This window comes from Labeo rohita, chromosome 24, assembly GCF_022985175.1.
Source record: "Labeo rohita strain BAU-BD-2019 chromosome 24, IGBB_LRoh.1.0, whole genome shotgun sequence".
Classification (NCBI taxonomy): domain Eukaryota; kingdom Metazoa; phylum Chordata; class Actinopteri; order Cypriniformes; family Cyprinidae; genus Labeo; species Labeo rohita.
Genome location: NC_066892.1, coordinates 12,106,049 through 12,129,651, shown reverse-complemented (window position 1 = coordinate 12,129,651; position 23,603 = coordinate 12,106,049). Strand labels below are relative to the sequence as shown.

At 32.5% G+C, this 23,603-nt stretch overlaps 1 protein-coding gene across 2 annotated transcripts; it reads right to left on the bottom strand.

Annotated features, from left to right (window-relative positions):
• Positions 1 to 2,072: 2,072 nt before the first annotated feature.
• sgk3 (serum/glucocorticoid regulated kinase family member 3) lies at positions 2,073 to 21,689 on the bottom strand. 2 transcript variants are annotated; one of them, XM_051098521.1, is made up of 17 exons: positions 21,437 to 21,689; positions 17,056 to 17,240; positions 16,886 to 16,969; positions 15,822 to 15,894; positions 12,458 to 12,533; positions 12,031 to 12,112; positions 10,100 to 10,149; positions 9,889 to 9,946; positions 9,486 to 9,569; positions 9,251 to 9,382; positions 7,743 to 7,855; positions 7,265 to 7,301; positions 6,783 to 6,869; positions 5,199 to 5,294; positions 4,960 to 5,115; positions 3,507 to 3,596; positions 2,073 to 3,060 (listed from the first exon to the last, which is right to left on the bottom strand). In XM_051098521.1, exons 2-17 carry the CDS (start codon positions 17,131 to 17,133, stop codon positions 2,890 to 2,892), a joined length of 1,467 nt encoding a protein of 488 aa, XP_050954478.1. In that variant the 5' UTR covers positions 17,134 to 17,240; positions 21,437 to 21,689; the 3' UTR covers positions 2,073 to 2,889. The 2 variants fall into 2 exon arrangements, with proteins under 2 accessions (XP_050954478.1, XP_050954479.1); XM_051098522.1 differs by having other exon boundaries at positions 12,037 to 12,112.
• Positions 21,690 to 23,603: the final 1,914 nt, after the last annotated feature.

Sequence of the window (23,603 nt, the reverse complement as noted above, 5' to 3'; positions counted from 1 at the left end):
CCATATTATCTTAATGTATTTTCTTACAGTTTTTCTCAATTGCTTAAACACATTTCTTGAAATTATGCCTCGCTTTTGCGAAACTCTAAACACAAATCCGTAACTTCTAACTCAATTCCCTGAACTTACTATATTCAGGTCAAAATGAAGCTCTCCACTCAAAACAACTAAATCTTGCTGAAAAAAACTAACTTTGCTCTCAGACATGACACACAAACCCTCAAAAACACACACACTACAACACAGTTTTACACACTGATGAGATCAATTCAAAACAATACTACAAAAACTGGTAAAACTTGGAAAAAAAAATTCACGATGAACACAACAATTGTATGCATTTGCAAATGTTTAATACTTAATTTATTGTACTGTAGAGTACAGCACAAAACAGCAAACAACAACAAAAATAATTATTCTGCCCCAGCATCCTGTCCTTGGTCTGGGACAGGCCAAACAACCTCCTCAGCATCACAGGCTAAATTGGTCCTGGACAGGCAGCAGGGTAAAATCCTCTTGCATGCCTGATCCAACTAAAATATATAAGACTGCTTGTTTTCTTGCCCTTGCCCTTCCTATTTCTCTTCCACGTTGTTGTCGTCGTCCTCCTCCTTCTTCTTCTCCTCTTCCTCTTTCACCTCCTACTCTTCGTCTTCGAAATTGCATATTACTGTACCCGCATACTGATATTGATTGAAAAAGACCGGATAGGATTCACACTTACACTTTTACTAGTGGTCTGACAAAAAAAAACAAAAAAAACAATATAAATACATTACAAAGTCATTGTGAAATAGAAAAGAAAAAGGAAATATGGGCAAAGGCAGAAATATAAATTAGAAAGTCCACTGTCAGAATTTGTAACTCTTGTGTTGTCCTCTGTCTATATATGCTTAACAAATTGAAGGTTCATGAGATGTTGAGATGTACCTTTGAGCTATTTCAGAGAACTGCTTTGTCATTGGTTGATCTGTAGTCTCTGCATTAGTGAAAGTCAATATTCACTTGAACAGTTCATGGCAAATTTACAAAAACTCTTAGAGAAATGTGTAGAATATGCTTGACAGTTTATGACAACTAGATGAAAAATGTAGCATTTACTGCAAAGACATATACGATGAGCTAATGACTTGATGTTTTGAGGGGTAAGACTATAGCACAGAGAACTATATACATGTAATACATTTTGAACAACATGACAATAGGAACTGATAATGTAAGAAAACCGCAGACAAATCAGTTGCATAATCAGTTGCATAAATGTACCAAAGCAAACGCAACTTGTTAAAAAAAAAAATTAGAAACATTTTATGATGTGCACAAGTGACTAGATGATGTGGAGGTTGAACAAGTAGTTTTGAGAATTTTATTTCTGATCTGAGAAAAGCAACAAACTATAAACTGACTTTGGCTCTTTTATCTAAATCGAAGGTTCTGATTGGTGTGTGATAAATTTTGACTCCTAGTGTTTCCACTTGAGTAATCGTGTGCTAATTGAGCTCAAACTTTGCAGACTTGAGTGAACAATATTGAATGCTAGTGCTTTCTAAATGACCACATGGTGTAAGCACTGAGAAATGTAGGGATTTCAGAGTTTTGCAGTAACAGTTCCCCAAATCTGACTCATGTGTTAAAGCAGGGGAATAGTGTTTATAATTCAGGGAAATGGGTGTGCTTTTTGAAAAGTGGCATTATGGTTTTGAAATTTTAGTTCAAAAGATTGGTTATAGTGTTTTAGCAATCGAGAAAAACTGTAATTATGAGCACACTGGTTTATTGCAAACCAAACTGCATGTTGTTATTCCTCTCGTCACCAATAGGCTTACTTCTGCGTTAAAGAAAAAGGTGGATAGCTGGGCAGGAAACTCGTGCTCAGTATATGCAAATGAGATGTGTCCTGTCCTATGTGAGCAAACATTTTAAGGCCTTGCCTTATTCATCAAACATTTTTAAACATTATTCATCATATTATTATATAAAATGTATGGTTACGCTTGGTATCTGTGCACGAAACTCTGGCCCAGTAGCATAACATAAGCAAATATATGCAAATGAGAAGCATAACAGCTAAGTAATTCAAGAAAAGGTTTTTACTTGTACAGTACATCATTTAAAGGTCATATCATAAGTCAGTAGGCACTGTGGTGTCTCATTTTATAATCAAAGGGTGGGAAATGAAACAGTGGTTTATTACAGGGTCATTGTCAGTATTTAAGCGCTGTTAACTCATTAAAATCTAAGATGAAAATAGCCACAAATATTCAGTTCACTCTGTACTATGGCTGTTGATGACTTAGACCCTTACAGGGTTTATCAAAGTTCATTTTGATTTCAAAACAGCTTAAAGATCTGCCTATTTTCTAACTCAAATACATACTAAACAGTATAAATGGAAAATATATATATTAATTTGTCAATCAGCAATTTTTAATTGCTTGCGTTGACATTATATAAACATTTTTTTTCCATAGCAAATTTCTAACAAGACTAAACTACAAGAACATAATTGGTCATATACTGCACAGTATTTAAGCAATCAAGTGTAAGAGTTGGGACAAAACAAGGAATGTTTCAAAGTAGATATTTTGTTTACAAATATCATCAGCCCTTGAAAATAATTCTGGAAAAAGAAAAAAAACTCAATACTTCAGCTCCCGAGCTAAACTCTCAGGTAAGGCGTTCAATGTTACACAAAATATAATGTTATTTATGCATAAAAATAAAGTTTGAAACACCCTGCATCGCAAAAGGTTTATGCACTGCCTCTGTTAAGAAACACAAGGGTCCACTGTCTGATCATGACATCAGCAATTTCTTCCCTTTCATCAGAGAGAGCAATCACAGACGTTTCATTCAGCTCTCTGTGGATCGCCATTAGCAGCGCCACCCTTACAGGAAAGAATCTTCTGATGGCGGAGCGTAAGAAAATCCCAGGAAGGCATCATCAGCTTCCATAACACTAGCATTGACGATCGAGTGCCCTGAAGAGTAGCACACAGAGTTTGGCACGGTTTCCTCTGTGAACTCGGGATCAAAGTTTGAGATGTCATACTGGGATTCCTGGAAGACAATAGAGAGTTGACTGTTTTATTACACTTATGCATATTCTTTTTAAACTTCAGCATATCGTTAAAGGGATAGTTCACACAAAAATGTGCTTTCCCTTTGGTAATCAAAGATGAGGTTCTTCATTGGAACAGATTTGGAAAAATTTAGCATTACATCACTTGCTCACTTTGCAGTGAATGGGTGCTGTAAAAATGAGAGCTTCTTTCTTACAAACACAGCTTTTTACTTCACAAGACTTTAATTGATAGACTGGAGTCATTTGGATTACTTTTAGATTATTGTGATGTTTTTATCAGCTGTTTGGACTCTCATTCTGACGGCACCCATTTACTGCAGATGATCCATTGGTGAGCAAGTTATGTAATGCTAAAAAGTCTCCAAATCTGTTCTGATGAAGAAACATTTTCATTTTCATTTTCTGTTGAATGAAGTCTTACCACACTAGGGTTGAATGGAGGAGGAAGCTTTTTCTGTTCAAGGTCATACCAGTTAATAGATGAGAAAAATTCATGCCTTTTGACTTCATTCTGCAACAAATGGGACACAACATATGCAGCCTTTTTAATATTCCAAGATATTTTCAATTCAATATTGCCTGCTTAAATGTAATACAGTTGAAGTCAAAAGTTTACATACACCTTGCAGAATCTGCAAAACGTTAATGTAGGGATCATACAAAATGCACGTTATTTTTTATTTAGTACTGACCTGAATAAGATATTTCACATAAAACATTTACATACAGTTTACAAAAAAAAATAATAGTTCAATTTATAAAAATGACACCATTCAAAAGTATACATACACTTGATTCTTAATACTGTGTTGTTGTTACCCGAATGATTCAGATTTTTGTTTAGTTATAGTTGTTCATGAGTCCCTTGTTTGTCCTAAACAGTTAAACTGCCTGCTGTTCTTCAGAAAAATCCTTCAGGTCCCACAGATTCTGTGGTTTTTCAGCATATTTGTGTATTTGACCTTTCCAACAATGACTGTATGATTTTGAGATCCTTCTTTTTACACTGAGGACAACTGAGGGACTCATATGCAATTATTACAGAAGATTCAAAAGCTCACTGATGCTCCAGAAGGAAACACGATGCATTAAGAGCTGGGGAGTTGAAAACTTTTTGAATTTGAAGATCAGGGTAAATTTAACTTATTTTGTCTTCTGGGAAACATGCATCTTCTGTAGCTTCTGAAGAGCAGTACTAAATGTAAAAAATATGATATTTAGGCAAAATAAGAAAAATGTACACATCTTTTTATTCTGTTCAAAAGTTTTCACCCCCAGCTCTTAATGCATCGTTTTTTCCTTCTAAAGAATCAGTGAGCATTTGAACCTTCTGTAATAGTTGCATACGTGTCCCTCAGTTGGCCTCAGTGTGAAAAGATGGGTCTCAAAATCATACAGTCATTGTTGGAAAGGGTTCAAATACGCTAAAAAATAAAAACAGAATTTTTCTGAAGAACATCGGGCAGTTTAACTGTTCAGGATAAACTCATAAACAACTATCACTAAACAAAAAACAGCTGTGGATGATTCAGGTAAGAACACAGTATTAACAATCAAGTGTATGTAAACTTTTGAACGGGGTCATTTATATAAATTCATCTATTATTTTCTCTCGCAGACTATATGTAAATGTCTTTTATGTGAAATATCTTATTAAGGTCAGTACTAAATAAAAAAATAACATGCATTTTGTATAATCCCTCTTATTTTGGTAAAATAATTAACATTTTGCAGATTCTGCAAGGTGTATGTAAACTTTTGATTTCAACTGTGTATTACAGAAAACTAAACTGTAGAAATCCTATTGAAACATTACTAAACTATTCTATAAATTCATCCACCAGGGGGTGATATATCAGTACTAAACAGCTTACAAAGTCATCTCTGGAGCCAAGCCTCCTGGTGTGGTCTTTCTCCAGCAAGGCCTGTAAGATGGACCAGGCAGCTGTGGATGCCCCAGGGCGCATGACAAGTTCCTTGTGAAGAATGTTGTCATACATCTCATGTGTGTCCCTGCTGTAGAACGGAGGCTGCAGACATAGAGATAAGACAAGATTTAAGCTTCATTGCCTACATGGCAACTATTCAAATTTATGATTTATTTATAACTTACCAGCCCATAAAGCATTTCATACAGCACAGAACCCAGACACCACCAGTCCACAGTGTTATCATAGGGTTGTTTCCTGAGTACCTCCGGAGCTAGATACTATCATGACAACAAGAGACAGCAATTATTGCGTTAAAATCATTGTTATTCTACCCTCGAAAGTTTATTTGCAGTTCATTTTCTAAACACACTTTTCACACACAAAAACATGCAATACACAAAAGTTTGGTGTTAGTAAGACTTGATGTTTTTGGAAAAAAGTCTCATGTTTTGCATTTATTTAATAAAAAAATGTAATAAAAACTAGTATTATTACAAATTTTTATAACTATTTTCCATTTTAAATCTATTTTAAAATGCAATTTATTTCTGTAATGGCAAAGCAGACAAAAATGTGTCTTCAGTGTCACATGATCTATCATTTCTTAATATTTTATAACAGTTGTGGTGCTTAATATTTTTGTGGAAGGTGTGCTACATTTTTCCTGGAATATTTGAAAGAGAACAAAATAACAGCATTTATTTCAAATAAAAATGTACTTTTCTAACATTATAAACTACCAGTCAAAAGTTTTTGAACAGTAAGATTATTAATTTCAAAGAAGTCTCTTCAGTTCACCAAGCCTGCATTTATTTGATCCAAAGTACAGCAAAAACAGTAATTTCTTTAATATTTTTACTATTTAAAATAACTGCTTACTATTTGAATATATTTTAAAATTTAATTTATTACAGTGATTTCAAAGTTAATATTTAGCATCATTACTCCAATCACATGATCCTTCAGAAATCATTCTAATATTCTAATTTGCTGCTCAAAAAAACATTTTATTATTATTATTATTATTATTATTATTTTGAAAACACCTGAGTAGATTGTTTTCAGGTTTCTTTGATGAATAGAAAGTTCAGAAGAACAGCATTTATCTGAAATAGAAATCTTTTGTAACATCATAAATGCCTTTATCATCACTTTTGATCAATTTAAAGCATTTCTGCTTAATAAAAGCAATAATTTCTATAATTTCCTTACCAAAAACAAATAAAACATTATACTGACTGCAAGCTTTTGAATACTACAGTATATAACCTTTTTTTTTTTCAGATAAATGCTGATCTTTGGATCTTTCTATTCATCAAAGAATCCTGGAAAATGTACTAAACTGTTTTAAATAATAATAATAATAATAATAAATGTTTCTTGAACATCAAATCAGCATATTAGAAAAATTTCTGACAGATCATGTGACACTAAAGACTGGAGTAATGATGCTGAAAATTTAGCTTTGATCACAGAAATAAATTCCATTTTAAAATATATTAAAATAGAAACCAGTTATTTTAAATAGTAAAAATATTTTACAATATTACTGCTTTTGCTGTATTTTGGATCAAATAAATGCAGGCTTGGTGAGCAGAAGAGACTTCTTTAAAAAAACATGAAAAATCTTACTGTTCAAAAACTTTTGACTGGTAGTGTAAATGTCTTAACAGCATTAATTTCCTATTTTAAAAAATCCTACTGACTCCAAACTTTTGAACTGTAATTTCATTCATCCATAATGACGTATTTATATTATATAATACCTCAGGTGTCCCACAAAATGTGGTCGTTGTGTCTGCTTGAGAGATGCCCTCCTTACACAGTCCAAAGTCAGTCAAGACTATATGTCCCTTAACAGACAAAAGATGCCAACAGGAACATTTTCAGGAAGCATGTTACCACACAAAAGGCCTATTCTTCACAGAGCCAAAGAATCTTGTGTCTGACTGGAATATTTGCCAGGGCCTTGTAACCTCACAGTTTCATCCGATTCGACGGGAAATGCACAAATAAAACTTCAACTAATCTGAAGCATTCTTACAAATTTAAAATACGTCTTCGGTTTCACTGCAATATTTCATTTGGCTGGCCAAAGCTACACTCTGTACACCTCGTCTCGGGAAATCAGAAGAGTTTGTTATACTTCACAGCGAGGGTAGATTACTCTGTTTCCCCTGGAACCCTCTCAACGTTGATCGGCTACGCTCTGGCAATGATAAAAGTGCGAAAAAAGAGGGGTACTTACTTGAGAGTCCAGCAGGATATTTTCTGGTTTCAAATCCCTGGGAACACAAGAACACTTAACTTGTTAGCAGTCTGTCATATGTTTCCAGTCAGGAACTATATTTGACTAAAAAAACATAACACAGAACTTGTAACAGAAAAATCGCAATAGTGAATTATAGGTATTATAATTTAACAAGACAAGCTATTCATAATGCATTTCCTTGCAATCATATACCGTCACACCTTATGAATGCAAACTATGCTCTCATGATGGCCATTTCACACGTGAGTGTAATTTTAAATGACTACAGTTAAGCTAGTTCACCAATCAAAACTTTTTCTAATACTTTCTGGGGAAACCATAAGAGGGAGGAGGTGTAGAATGTGTCTGTTAATCATTCCACCGCCTCTGGGAATTCTCACACACTTTTACAGCTGAACTTCATCTGAGAATGTGTATTTATAGACATGGGATCCTGTAGTAAAGCTGCATTTACCTGTAAACAATGTTAAGAGAGTGCAAGTAACCCAGAGCACTTGCCATCTCAGCGATGTAAAACTTCGCTCTGGGTTCAGGAAAGGTCCGCTCTTTTTGGAGGTGAAAGAAAAGCTGTAATGGAAAAAAAAAAAAAAAATCAAAAATTGTAATATTCACTGAATAAATGCAAAAAATAGTCAGGTTGCCCATTACATCACTGCTGTTTTGTAGAGTGCCTCATAATGCTAGTACTTATTGGTGTGGTGTTTCATTAGCTGACTGTTAAAATATCATCAGCAGACTTTTAGCAAATAAAGAGGAAGTCTGATCAGAGATCTAATTGAGCATGTGAATAGGAACCATGCAAAATGGTATTAAAATGACCAAAAATTACCAACAGTCATGCATTTGCTTTATCATCTCATTTACATGCCACATGACAATCCCATGCATTTCCATGTTAAAGAGATAGTTGACCAAAACAATTTAATTTATTACATTCTGTCATTATTACTCACCTTCAGTCTGTTAAAAAGCTATATGACTTTATACACTACCAGTCAAAAGTTTTTGAACAGTAAGATTTTTTCTTAAAGATGTTTTTTAAGAAGTCTCTTCTGCTCACCAAGTCAAGTACAATTTTAGAATTTTTTTGAATTTTTTACTATTTAAAATAACTCTTTTCGATTTGAATATATATTAAAATGTAATTTATTCAATGATTTCAAAGCTGAATTTTAAGCATTGTTACTCCAGTCACATGATCCTTCAGAAATCATTCTAATACTCTGATTTGCTGCTCAAAAAACATTGAAAACAGCTGAGTAGATTTTTTTCAGGTTTCTTTGCTGAATAGAAAGTTCAGAAGAACAGCGTTTATTTAAAACAGAAATCTTTAGAAACATTATAAACATCTTTTATTTCAGAATCCTGAAAAAATGTACTCAACAGCTTTAAATATTGATAATAATAAAAATAATAAAAATGTTCTTGAACAGCAAATCAGCATATTAGAATGATTTCTGAAGGATCATGTGACACTGAAGACTGGAGTGATGATGCTGAAAATTTTGCTTTGATCACAGGAATAAAATACATTTTAAAATATATTCAAATAGAAATCAGTTATTTTAAATAGTAAAAATATTCCACAATATTACTGTTTTTGCTGTGTTTTGGATCAAATAAATGCAGACCTGGTGAGCAAAAGAAGATTAAAAATCTTACAGTTCAAAAACTTTTGACTGGTAGTGTATTTTCGTCGTACAGATAAAAACATTGTTTTAAAATATCTATTTTCTGTGTTCTACAAAAAAAGTAGTCACAGGTTTGGAACGAACTGTGGATGACCAAATGATGACAGAATTTTCATTTTTCGGTGAACTGCCCTTTTAAGACACACAATGACAAATGTCACTGTCAGCAATAGCTATATATAAAACATACTGGTTTAATCTGCCAAACAGTGGCATTTGAGATGTGATAAGGCAGATGTCAGCCTTGAGCTTCTCAACCACAAATACTCACTTCTCCACCATTGACAAAATCCAGGACAAAGTATAACTTGTCTGTTGTCTGAAAGGAGTAGTGCAGTCCAACCAGGAAGGGGTGTTTAACATTCTTTAGCAACACATTACGTTCCGCCATAATGTGCTTTTGCTGGCATGAAAAGAAAAATGTAAAGGGAATTCATTAATCAAATGTCAAAGAACATAACAGAGCAAGCATAAAGTTCAGACATTAAAACTAAGAAAATCATTACCTCTCTCCTGTTTAAAATGACCTTTTTTTGCAAGACTTTGATGGCGTAACACTTCCCATCCCGTTTCCTCTTTGCAAGAAGAACCTTTGTGTGGGAGAGTACACGGTGGGTTAGCAAGTTTCACCTTCCAATACGGCTGCCCATGGGCAGAAAAAAAAAGACAAGCTCTGACTTCAAAACTGAGAAACTTTCACTTCCTAAATGGAGAGTCCGTGGCTCAGAAACAAACACTATGGCTAACCGTTCAGCAAAGAAAACAGAGAATATATTAAGGCTCAGTGACATTCAGAGCTTTCAGTAACTGATTCAAAATGTGCACACAAGGGATTGACCCACTTTCTCTTTAGTCCCACATTTCGGATCATTTTCATCATTAGGCATTATATTTAAAAACAAAACGTACCTTTCCAAAGCTTCCCTTTCCTATGACTTTAAGAAAGTCAAAGTCAGTGGGCTTTGCTCTATTGGAAAAACAAAGTGATTAAGGCTAAAATTAAAGCATATGCATCATAAACTTCAAGCAACTGGATGTTTTGCATTCAAATTATGACATAAATACAATATTTGTCACTATACTAAATCAAGAATTAAAAAAATAATAATAAAACACTTACTGTAGATTTGCAGATGGCCCTAGGTTTATATTTCTAGAGGTAGAGGTACTCTGTAAAAGATATGACAAAACTAGGTAAGACTCGTTTAACCCTCTGAGCCTCTTTGGTCATTTTTGACCGAAAATTTATATTTTGAAATTTTAAAAATCATAGCTTCATCAGAATGAGATGACACTTGAGTTTTGTTGCATTAGCTATGTGAACACACAAAAAAAAAATCATGGACATGATTCGGATTAAAGTTAAAGGGTCAGGGTCTTTAAAAAGGGTTCACATTAAAGTATTTAAAAAGGGTTCACATTTTAGAAAATGTAGTTAATATTTGCATCATTACTGATTTATCTCATCCACCCACGACCCACCCGTAAATAATCAGAATGCATTTTTTTTATTACCCGACCCACCCGACCCACGGATTATCCGCAGCGCCCGCGGATATAACCGCCATCCGCTCATCACTAATTGCCGGCCATGGTCTTCCCACACTCCCTTCACTATCTCTGGTTTAGACCACGATATGGGCCTAATGTGTGTCTGTTGGACCACAGTCGCAGAGAATTTTTTGTTTTTTTTTGCCCTCGAACTGCTGGTCGCACCGGTGCGACCTCAGATTTTTTAGTCTCACCATTGAGAAATCAGGTTGCACGTGCGACCAAATAGGTCGCACCCTAGAGCCCTGAGGGTCACAAAAAAGTCACACTTGACTCCTTCGTGGTCAAAAATGACCGACATAGGAAATGAATGGGAAATACAAAAAAACATGAGAACTCAGAGAATCTTTTGGTGGTACCAATTACAAATCAGACACAGCAATCAAGGGGTAGCACTCTAAAATATCAAGAGTGCAAAACACACATGCGCCATACAGACACAAACACACACAGAAATGAACTAATAAAAATCTAGCAGAGCAAATTTTGAGAATATGTGAAATAAAATGAATAAATGGAAAAATACAAAAGAGTCTCTCTCACAAACACACACACACTCAGAAATGAACTGGTAAGACTGCAACAGAGCAAATTTTGAGAATATGTGAGATGGGGAGAGCAATTTTCTTGTATTTTAATATTTGATTGTAATCATAATGCAAACTGATATTTATCTAACCAAAAGTATCTAAACTTTGACAAAAAGTAGTCTTTTAGAATGTCTAAATATATATCTAAAAGCAAAACCTAATAAAATATGTAAAAATGGTAATCCAAAAGCCTCTGTATATATGTATAATATGTATATAGGGAGATTTACAGGAGCTTACATGACAAGGTTTTATTTTGTAATGATACCAAATGGCACAATTCTCACTTAAAAAAAAAAAAAAGATTTTAAAAGCATTCACTGTGTTTTAATGTGAAATGTTTCATCTGAAAAATAATAATACAAATATTATATAAATAAATATATATTATTTTCTAATGGGAAAAAATAGCTCATTAAAATTGTATAAATATTGCATATTGTCATAAAATCACCTCAAAATTCTAAATAATAATAAAAAATATTATTAAATGATTTTCCTGAAAAAACAAAAAGTTACATTTCAAGGTTGCGGTTACTTTTGACCACGAAGGAGCCAAGTGTGATTCCTAAACGAAGAGGCCCAGAGGGTTAAAAGCAGTAGTAAAACGTGCACTTATTATTCATTTAGATATGTATTTATTTATTTGAATTATTTATACACAAAAAAATGCAAACAAAAAAAAAGCAAAAAAAGATTATAGCATAAATTATTTTGCACCTCGGCTCAAAAAAGGATAAAAAAACAAAAAAAAAAAAAAATCAATAACTGTAGCATGTTGAAAATGCTTAAAATATAACACTCAAGCTTATAAATACAGCTAACAAGCAAGTCGTCAAGAAAATATGAAGACTACTTACTACTTACTACTTAATATGTTAACTACTAAAAACATAATATTTGTACATACACCAACCTTGTCATCTTCATCCTCTGAGGCATCAGAGAAGTTTTTAGATTTGTCCATCTGCAGAAAGTCTTTGACATCGGGGCTGCGTATTTGAAATGAACATTCACATGTTAGAGGTCTGACTGTGGCGATACAAAGCCACAGCTGTGAGGAGGAATATGAGCTAACATCAACAGCTCGCTGTAACAAGAACCGTAGCCATGGCAAATTTTACAGAGAATCAAAAAGAAGCATCTTTTATTTGGCACGGGTTCACAAGATACAATCGAACCGGCTTTGTACTCAAAGTTCAGAGAGATATCTCCTTGTGGCTGGTTTTGGCCTGTTTCCATTGTAAAGACCACTCAAATTTTACATACATTTAGATGCACTGACACTGCGAGTGGTGATAAAAACTGAGGGAGCAGTAACTGGCTGATATACTTACTGGTTGCAGAGCTGTGGATGGGACACGATCTTCTGAATGAACTCATGTAACCCCGCTTTTCTGTGTTTTATGAATTCTATGAATTATACAAAATATATGGGTGCAAATTAGATTAAGAAAAAAAAGAAAATGTGAAGTGATTCTCAAACTGATTTTGCCTGATTTTAAGTAGTGAGCCTACACTACACTTTTAATGTATGCACCTTTTTTGTTTTTAATGTATTAATATTATTATGAACTTCACAGGCCAAAATGACAGGCTGAATAAGATAATGTACAATTTAGGTTTCAAATGCCTCTTGAAGATTGTTTAATGCTTTTGGTAGCCAATAATTCACTGCAGTAAACACTTTGTTGTAAACACAAACCATGTTTATTCTCATCGCAAGTAAACCCATATTTGAACCCATATTAGTCTGGATGGTTTTGTTTTATCTCGTACAGTTTTGCTCTGGTTCTTTTGCATATATCAAGCAACCTGTTCAAAATAGCATTTGCCTAATTTGCTTAACTTCCAGCAAGTGACATTTACACCAAAATACAGGAAAGTATTATTGTGGTTCAGCCAAAGGGGTTATGTAAGCGTGATATGAATAATATGCTGCCCATCACCAAAACTATTTCCACCACTGAATAAAAAATAAAAAAGGTAATTTGCGACTTTTTATCTCACAATTCTGACTTATTTCTTGCAAATGCAAGTTTACATCTTGCAATTCTGACCTTTTTTCTCAGAGCTGTGATATAAACTTGCAAGTTATAAAGTGTTGAGAGTTCATGACACGCAATTCTGAGAAATATTAGTTGCAATTCTGAGAAATACAGAGAGAATTGCGAGATATAACTTGTAATTTTGGAGATATAAAGTTGCAATTCTGACAAATGAAGTGATACAAACTTGCAATTCTGATTTTTTTCTCAGAATTGTGATTTAAACTTTCAATTGCAATTTGTAAAGTAAGAATTGTGACATATAAACTCACAATTCTGAGAAATAAAGTTGCAATTCTGAGAAATAAAGTAATACAAACTCCCATTACAACACAATACTCACAATACAACCTGATACAAACTTGCAATTCTTACTTTTCCTCAGAATTGTTATAAAATCAGAACTGAGAGATATAAAGTTGCAATTCTAAAAAAAAAGTCTGAAAAATAGTGTGATACAAACTCAGTTTTCAGAATTGTGATATAAACGTGCAATTCTGAGAAATAAACTTGCAATTCTGAGAAATATAGACAGAATTGTGAGATATAAAGTCACAGTTCTGAGAAATAGTCACAATTCTGAGAAATAAAGTTGCAATTCTGAGTAATAAAGTGATACAAACTTGCATTAAAACAAACTCGCAACACAACTCGATAGAAACTCGCAATTCTGAAAAATAGTTGCAATTCTGAAAAATAGTTGCAATTCTGAGAAATAAAGTGATACCAACTTGCATTACAGCAAACTCGCAATACAACTCAATAGAAACTTGCAATTCTGAAAAATAGTTGCAATTCTAAGAAATACAGCGATACAAACTTGCATTACAAGAAATTCGCAATACAACTTGATAGAAACTCGCAATTCTGAGAAATAAAGTTGCAATTCTGACAAATAAAGTGATACAAACTTGCATTACAACAAACTCGCAATACAACTTGATAGAAACTTGCAATTCTTACTTTTTCCTCAGAATTGTTATAAAGTCAGAATTGAGAGATATAAAGTTGCAATTCTAAAAAATAAAGTTGCAATTCTGAAAAATAGTGTGATACAAACTCGCAATTCTCAGAATTGTGATATAAACGTGCAATTCTGAGAAATAAACTTGCAATTCTGAGAAATATAGACAGAATTGCGAGATATAAAGTCAAAGTTCGGAGAAAAAGTTGCAATTCTGAGAAATAAAGTGATACAAACTTGCATTACAAGAAATTTGCAATACAACTCGATAGAAACTCGCAATTCTGAGAAATAAAGTTGCAATTCTGAGAAATAAAGTGATACAAACTTGCATTACAACAAACTCGCAATACAACTCGATAGAAACTCGCAATTCTGAAAATAAATTGCAATACTGAGAAATAAAGTGATACAAACTCGCAATACAATTTGATACAAACTCGCAATTCTGACTTTTTTCTCTGAATTGTGAAATAAAAGCTATGCAGTCGGAATTCTGAGTAATAAGGTCACAATTCTGAGAAATATTTGCAGTTCTAAAAAATAAAGTTGCAATTCAGAGAAATAAAGTGATACAAACTTGCATTACAACAAACTCACAATACAACTCGATAGAAACTCGCAATTCTGAAAATAAATTGCAATACTGAGAAACAAAGTGATACAAACTTGCAATTCTGACTTTTTTCTCTGAATTGTGAAATAAAAGCTATACAGTCGGAATTCTGAGTAATAAGGTCACAATTCTGAGAAATATTTGCAGTTCTAAAAAATAAAGTTGCAATTCTGAGAAATAAAGTGATACAAACTCGCAATACAACAAACGTGCAATATAATTTGATACAAACTTGCAATTCTGACATTTTTCTTAGAATTGTGATATAAAAATTGCGATTTCTAAAGTCAGAATTGCGAGTTCTAAAGTCAGAATTATATCTTGCAATGTTGACTTTTTTCCTTAGAATTTCTCTGACTTTTTAACCAGCAATTGCAAGTTTATATCTCATAATTCTAAGAAAATAAGTCAGAATAGCCTTTTTTTTTTTTTTAATTCAGTGGCGGAAAAGGGCTTCTATACAAAACAGACCTAATTACTTGTGATCACCTCATAGGGAAAATAATTAATTTAGCAGTTACTTCAATGGCCTCAGTCTCTCAGTGCAGCATGGGTCACTACTGTAAAATGTGCACCAAATAATTAGATTGCTATTGTCCAGCAAGACAGCAATTATCCAGAGAGAATGAGGGGCAGAGAAAAAGCAGAGAGAAGCCTTTACAACATGTGCACAAATTTTGCATGTGCTTTCAATGACCAGACTCATGGTTTCTCCATGAAAAAAGATCCCGACCACATACTGGCCACATAATTGGTCGCACATGAGCTAAATACAATTGGTTCTTGGGTGCGCATTCTCATTCTGTTATTTATGCACACAATTTGCTGCCACATTGTCTGAGAGCATAACGTGAGATTAAACATGGATAAAGATTTTATGGGTTCGGGGCAGGGCGGATTTAGCATGGTTGGTTTTCTGTATGGAACACTGTTGGATAATCTAATTTGGCAAATACACATGATCTCTGTTAAGCTAAATGAAGCACTAACGTATGTGCACGAGATGACAAAAGTTCCAGTGGGCTCTGAAACAATATCGCGTGAAACATTTATTTTGAGAAAGTGTAAAATACCTGGGTCAAAGTTGTCTCCAAATATTCTCTTAGCAGGAATCTTCAAATTTAGAGCAGGAAACTGTTTTTTTAACTGTGGAAAGACAATATTGTTTCAAAATATAACATCATTCACAAGTCTGTGGTCAGTACAGTTTGTTTTAAAGTAGGGCTGTCAAACGATTAATCGCGATTAATCGCATACATAATAAAAGGTTGAGTTTGCCTAATATATGTGTGTGTACTGTGTGTAATTATTATGTATATATAAATACAAACACATTCATGTATATATTTAAGAAATATTTACAATTCTATGCATTTATTATACATTTTATAGAATTTATATTATATATAAATAAAAATATTTTGTACATAACACATTTCTCTTAAATATATACATTAATTTGTATAAACTTATATATACACATAATAATTACACACAGTACACACACATATATTAGACCAATTTAAACTTTTTTGTATGCAATTAATCACAATTAATCATTTGACAGCCCTATTTTAAAGAAATTAATACTTTTATTTAGCAAGGATGCTTTAAAAATAATTTAAAGTGACAGTAAAGACATTTACTATTTTACAAAAGTTTTCTATTTTGAATGAACTTTCAATTCATCAAAGAATATTTCACTTAAATATTAGGCAGCACAAATGTTTTCAAGCATTGATAATAAGAAGAAATGTTTCTATAGCACCAAATCAGCATGTCTAAAACATCACATGACAGTGAAAACTGATGGCTGCTGAAAAATTAGCTTTGCCATCACAGGAATACATTACATTTTAAAATGTATTAAAATTATTATTTTTATTATTTTTAATTGTAATAATATTTCACAATATTACTGTTTTTACTGTATTTTTATCAAATAAATGCAGCTTGGTAGGCATAGGAGCATTCTGAAGATATTTTTCCAAAAGATTATGAGTTTTATATTTTATATTAATTGGTCATATGTGAATATTTCATTACAAACAAGCTCTAAACCAAAATCAATGTCACTTAAAATAGGTGAAATCATAGTTACAGTCTTTTCTCATTTACTAAAACTTAGTTTACTTACTGTGTTGTACAGTTTGTCAAATTCTGCATATCTCCGAAACACAAACCATTCTTGCCTTCCAACACTGACAATTACTTTGTAAACCTATCAAGACAAGATTTAAAAGTCACATATCTGATGCCACAACATATTTACAACAAATGTATACAAGAACATCAGAGGTCACTCACAGTATAGCGTTTCTTCTTGTCTCTCTGCTCATTGGAGCAGGGAATGCTGACATTGGGGCAGCTGGGTTGCTCCTCCATCCTGAGGCCTCTCAGAATCTCACAAGCTCATAGATGCAACAGGTCCTCAGATCGCTTCCCTGCCTCTCGGGCACACCTGATTCTGATGGCAACTCTCCATTTTGGTCCTGCGCAGAACACAAACATAATAAAACATTTAAGCGAGATGTTCTACCACAGCCAAGTGCTCTTTTCAGCAGTGTCCAACGTCCACTTTAGCTCCAGAGGGCTCTTTGGGCCTTGCATGACAGGACAGGAAGGCCACTCAGAGTCACTAATCAAGTGTGGCATGAACACAGAGAGGAGCCTCAGTCTGGGCGGCCAAGCGATGAGTCTCCACCTCCCTTTTCCTCACTCTCTTTCATCCTCCCCTTTGCTTCTCTCCAACTGGGAGGGAGCAAAGGGGGACGTTCTTCTTTCATATGCCATTTCCACATACTCCCTCCGTCAAACACAACACACGAATGCTCACTGGGTGGGCGACATTCCCCTTCCCATCTGAGGTACAAGAGGTATTTTTAGATAATGCTGCACTGGACATACAAGATCCAGATTTAAAGGGCAGGAGGAGCCTCTCAAGAACAGTGTATGATATAAATATTAGATATATCTTCATTTTGAATTCTCTTTAACCATTTAATATATAAATTCCTCTGCATATTATTTAAAAAAATCTGCATTGTCAGTAATATTACTTTAATTCCATTATATTTTTTTTTAATAATATTTTTCTGATGGTTCTGGTTTTATGCTCATACATGCTTTAATTACACTACCAGTCAAAAGTTTTTGAACAGTAAGTTTTTTTTTTCCAAAAATTCTCTTCTGCTGACAAAGTCTGCATTTATTTGATCCAAAATACAGCAAAAGCAGTAATATTTTTACTATTTAAAATAATTGCTTTCTATTTGAATATATTTTAAAATGTAATTTATTCCTGTGAGCAAAGCTAAATTTTAAGCATCATTACTCCAGTCTTCAGTGTCACATGATCCTTCAGAAATCATTCTAATATGCTGATTAGTTGCTTAAGATTTATTATTATATTTATTATGATTATAATTATTATCAATATTTAAAACACTTAGGAATAGGAATTATCTTAAAAAACGTTTGTAACATAATACACTATACTATTCAAAAGCTTGGAGTCAGTATATATGTTTTGGCAATATTTTTATTTACAATATTTTTGGCAAAATAAATGATAGAAATTAATACTTTTACTTAGCAAGGATGCTTTAAATTGATCAAAGGTGATGATAAAGACATTTATAATGTTACAAAAGATTTCCATTTCAGATAAATGCTGTTTTTCTAAACTTTCTATTCATCAAAGGAACCTGAAAAAAAATATACTGCAGTTTTCAACAATAATAATGATACATGTTTTTTGAGCAGCGAATCAGAATGTTAGAATGATTTCTGAAGGATCATGTGACTGGAGTAATGATGCTAAAAATTCAGCTTTGAAATCACAAGAATAAATTACATTTTAAAATATATTCAAATAGAAAACAGTTATATTAAATTGTAAAAAATACTTTAAAATTGTCCTGTTTTTGCTGTACTCTGGATCAAACAAATGCAGGTTTGTTGAGCAGAAGAGACTTCTTTAAAAAACATTAAAAATCTGGTAGACTTGGCCTTGAGGAACCTCAAATGCCACTCTACAAATGCCATCTAACTGTGTTACAATGACATAAATCTAACAGAAATTCTGGCATTTTACAGAATAAAATAAAATAAAATAAAATAAAATATTAGCTCTTTCAAAAAACTTGATTAATGAATAAATAAGAAAAAATAAATCATAAATAAATAAAATAATCAAAAATTATTAAAAGAAATGCTGGATTTAGTGGCTACTTCAAATGCAGCAACGTCAGCGAAATAGTGAGCACCAAAACAATACAGGTCACAAAAACAGACAATTTCATAGAATAATGGATGTCTTTATGCATAACACAATACTAATTTATTAAAACAAGCAGTGGGATTATTCCAAACCCTCCGGTGTTACTCTTTATCGTATTTCATGACATGAAATACAAACTAAATGTGTGCAGATGAGATAATAGGCTGTAGCAGTTGCAGGCACAGTTCACAGTATCACTGCGATCTGTATTTTTCTACATTCCTGCGAACTTGGAGGAATGCTACAGGTTTATTTGCCTACGTTGTCAACTATTCAAAGACTTAAACCACACATGCATATTTAAATTTGCGTGTGTGCATGCATTCAAGTATTGGTTTAAACAGGCAAATAAATCCACTGTTTTGCCTAACCTTAATGATTTACTTGCAGACAAGATGTCTCATGTTTTGTTCAACTAAAAACAGACACCAGGAAGCATAGCATGCATTCATTTAAATGTCTGTTCCAGTGTTTCAGTGTCTGAGCCAAGAGTCACTTCACCTCAAAACTGAAACTAGAAGCTTGGGAAGAGAAATGAAAAATCACTCTGAAAGGGATATTTCAAATGTACAAAATAAAATACAAAGAATACATTCAGGCTCATTATTACGCAATTTCAAGAAATTCCAGCCACTTAGTTAATGTCAACACTACATTGTTACTTATATTAAATATGACCTCATCCTATAAAAACAACTCAACTGTCAAACAGGTTTGAGCAGCAAAAAGAAAGTACAAAGGAGCAAGTATAAACTTGCACAGACACGTCACAAATTAAAATGTAGTTTCATACTGTGCAAAAATGCATCACTACAGGTTTTTTCATCTCATATTAAGACTAATCTTACACTCCTGAAACAAGACAAAGCTAAATAACAGTACATTAAGACTCATAAGTGGGATATGTGTCAGAGAAACCTGTTAAACTTAGGACAGTTTAACTTCCAATAAAAACTTAACGGAAGGCTTAGTGAATATTTCACTTATTGCTCATCTCACTTTTATTTCAATCAACATTGCGTAAGATATTTCTCATGGATACTAAATGACACAGACTAGGTCATGTAAGATTCATAGTTTCATTTCCCAAACAGCAACTATTCCAAGACATTCAGTTTAAAACTGTTAAAATGGTGTAGGAACTTACATGAATCATCAGTGTTTCTATTTAACAAAGTAACTAAATAATGTGACTACAAAAATATAACAGTTGTTAGGTACTTAATATTAGCAGCTGACATTGAAGAACCAATAACTGATTAAGTAAAATAGTGAATAAACTGATTACTGGCCTTTATCTCTAATAACAAAAAATATATGCTCTTATTTTACATATATTAGAATCATATATATATATATATATATATATATATAGTAAACTGTGACTCTGGCCCACAAAACCAGTCATAAGGGTAATTTTTTTTTAAAATGAGATTTATACATCATCTAAAAGCTGAACAAATGAGATCTCAATTTATGTATCTGTTAAGATAGGACAATATTTGAGCAAGAAAAACTGGAATCTGAAAAAAAAAAATCAAAATGTTGAGAAAATCGCCTTTATGTTGTCCAAATGAAGTTCTTAGCAATGCATATTACTGATCAGAAATTAAGTTTTGATATATTTACGGTAGGAAATTTACAAAATATCTTCATGGAACATGACCTTTACTTAATATCCTAATGATTTTTGGCATAAAAGAAAAATCGATTATTTTCTCCCATACAGTGTATTGTTGGCAACTGCTACAAATAAACCCGTGACACTCAAAGACTGGTTTTGTGGTCCAGGGTCAGAATTATTGCTGTCTTGCATAACATTTCAGTAACATCTACATAATACAAAATATGACTGATCGTATGCGTGACAGTAAGAATTTTTTTTTTTTTAAAAAAAAAAAAATATATATATATATACACACACACACACACATATATATATATATATATATATATATATATATATATATACACACACACATTTTTTTTAATTAACCTAAATATTAGCACTGCTGTTGCACAACACATTCAAATGACATGAATGGCTGAAAAAATTACACACTGATTTTTTTTTTTTAACATCGTTATGGCCATATGGTGCAAAAACGATTTTCTTGTAACTACATTTCTAGAAGGCAAGAAACAACACTGTGAACTGAAACCAACCTTCAAAACAAATTCCTTTTGACCATGGCTGACAATTGTTTCCTTTTTTTGTAGAGCCCTGTATTTCTGGCATTAGGCTAGTCTGTTTAAAATAAATAAATAATTTTATTACGTAATGTACATTGTGTACTATCGCGGAGAGTTGACCTGTTACAGCCTAAACTTACTACAACCACCGACGTACTTCTAGAGTCACTTGCGTGCTTCAGATTGTTCAAAGAGAGTAAAGACAGAACTTGCCTTATTATTTTCTCACTCTTTCCATCCAAGTGGCTCCAGTGACGTGTCGGGAGGCAAAGGAAGTGCAACGATTCAAAATTCAAACTCGGCGTGTCTGGGAACTATATATTGACCCGGCTTAACTGAAAAGACAACATTCATCATGTTACCGCTGAGCCGCCCGTCAAATAAAGACACATTGACGTTTGTTCCGAAGTTCCGAAACAATCAGTCACGCGACTAAACGCGGGGGACGAAGAATAATAATGTTGTAAAGGAACATAAACAACAGCGCCACCTACCGGCACAACTGTCCCGCATACTATCAGTCATATTTTGTGTTATGTAGATGTTACTGAAATGTTATGCAAGACAACAATAATTGTGACCCTGGACCGCAAAACCAGTCTTTGAGTGTCACGGGTATATTTGTAGCAGTTGCATACAATACACTGTATGGGTGAAAATAATCGATTTTTTTTTATGCCAAAAATCATTAGGATATTAATTAAAGATCATGTTTCATGAAGATATTTTGTAAATTTCCTACCGTAAATATATCAAAACTTAATTTCTGATCAGTAATATGCATTGCTAAGAACTTCATTTGGACAACATAAAGGCGATTTTCTCAACATTTTGATTTTTTTTTTCAGATTCCAGATTTTCTTCCTCAAATTTTGTCCTATCCTAACAAATACATAAATTGAGATCTCATTTGTTCAGCTTTTAGATGATGTATAAATCTCATTTTCAAAAAAATGTGCCCTTATGACTGGTTTTGTGGGCCAGGGTTACAATTTATTTTTATTTTTTTTTTTTTTTTTTTTTGTTATATATAGGCTTACATTGTCGGTATTTAATCAAAAATACAGAAAAGTAATATTATGAATAGTTTTCTTTATAAAACTATAATTTATAATATAATTTATTTCTGTGATGCAAAGCTGAATTTTTATCAGCTATTACTCGATCCTTCAGAAATTATTCTAATATGCTGATTTATCATCAGTGTTGGAAACAGATGTGCTGTTTAATATGTTTTTGGAACCTATGATACTTTTTTCAAGATTCTTTAATGAATAAAAAGTTAAAAGAACAGCATTTATTCAAAATAGAAATCTTTTCTAACAATGTAAGTCTTATCACTTTTTAACAATTTCACACATCCTTGCTGAATAAAAGTATTAATTTCTTTCAAAGAAAGAAAGAAAGAAAGAAATTACTGACACCAAACTTTAAACGGTAGTGTATGTAGTTACAAAAGATTACTATTCAAAAAAAAAAAAAAAAAACTGTTCTTTTTAAATGTTTTTATCAAAGAATCCTAAAAAAAGTATCACAGGTTCCCAAAAAATATTAAGCAACTGTTTTCAACATTGATAATAAATCAGCATATTAAAGGATCATGTGACACTGAAGACTGAAGTAATTATGCTGAAAATTCAGCTTTGCATCACAGGAATAAATTATATTAAAGTATATTAAAATAGAAAACCACAGTTTTAAATTGCAATAATATTTCACAATTTTACTGTTATTTTTGTATTTTCAATCAAATAAATGCAGAAAAAGAAAAAGACTTCTTTAAAAAACATTAAACAAACAAACTTTTGAACAGCAGTGTGTATATATATATATATATATATTATATATTAAAATAAAATATATTGTATGGGTTAAAATTATCGATTTTTTAAATTCTAAAAATCATAAGGATATTAAGTAAATGTTCCATGAAGATATTTTGTAAATTTCCGACCATAAAAATAAATATAAATAAATAAATATATAATATAAACTTAATTTTTGATTATTAATATGCGTTGGACAACTTTAGTGGTGATTTTCTCAATTTGATTTTTTCTGAAATTCTTTGAATTCAGTATTCTCTTTTTTTTTTTTTTTATTTTCAAATAGTTGTATTTCGGCCAAATATTGTCCTATCCTAACAAACCATACATCAATGGAAGGCGTATTTATTCCGATTTCAGATAATGTATACATCTCAATTTCAAAACTGAGGACAAAACTGAGGACATTGACCCTGATATTGTGGTCCACTCCAGGGTCACATTTATTCATGTTTAATTTTCCAAAGACAGAATAAAATCACAAAATATCCGCAAGGGGGCAGCATGGATTTAATAATAAAAAAGCTCTGTGACGTTCAGTAAGAACATTTTTA

Excerpts from the sequence above, each read along its gene's own strand:
- sgk3 (XM_051098521.1), bottom strand. The coding sequence starts at position 17,133 with ATGGAGGAGCAACCCAGCTGCCCCAATGTCAGCATTCCCTGCTCCAAT. Across the intron at positions 10,150-12,030 it reads ATGAAGATGACAAGGTTGGT|AGTACCTCTACCTCTAGAAA; the intron begins GTATGTACAAAT and ends TATCTTTTACAG. Across the intron at positions 7,302-7,742 it reads TCTCTTAACATTGTTTACAG|GGATTTGAAACCAGAAAATA; the intron begins GTAAATGCAGCT and ends TTGTGTTCCCAG.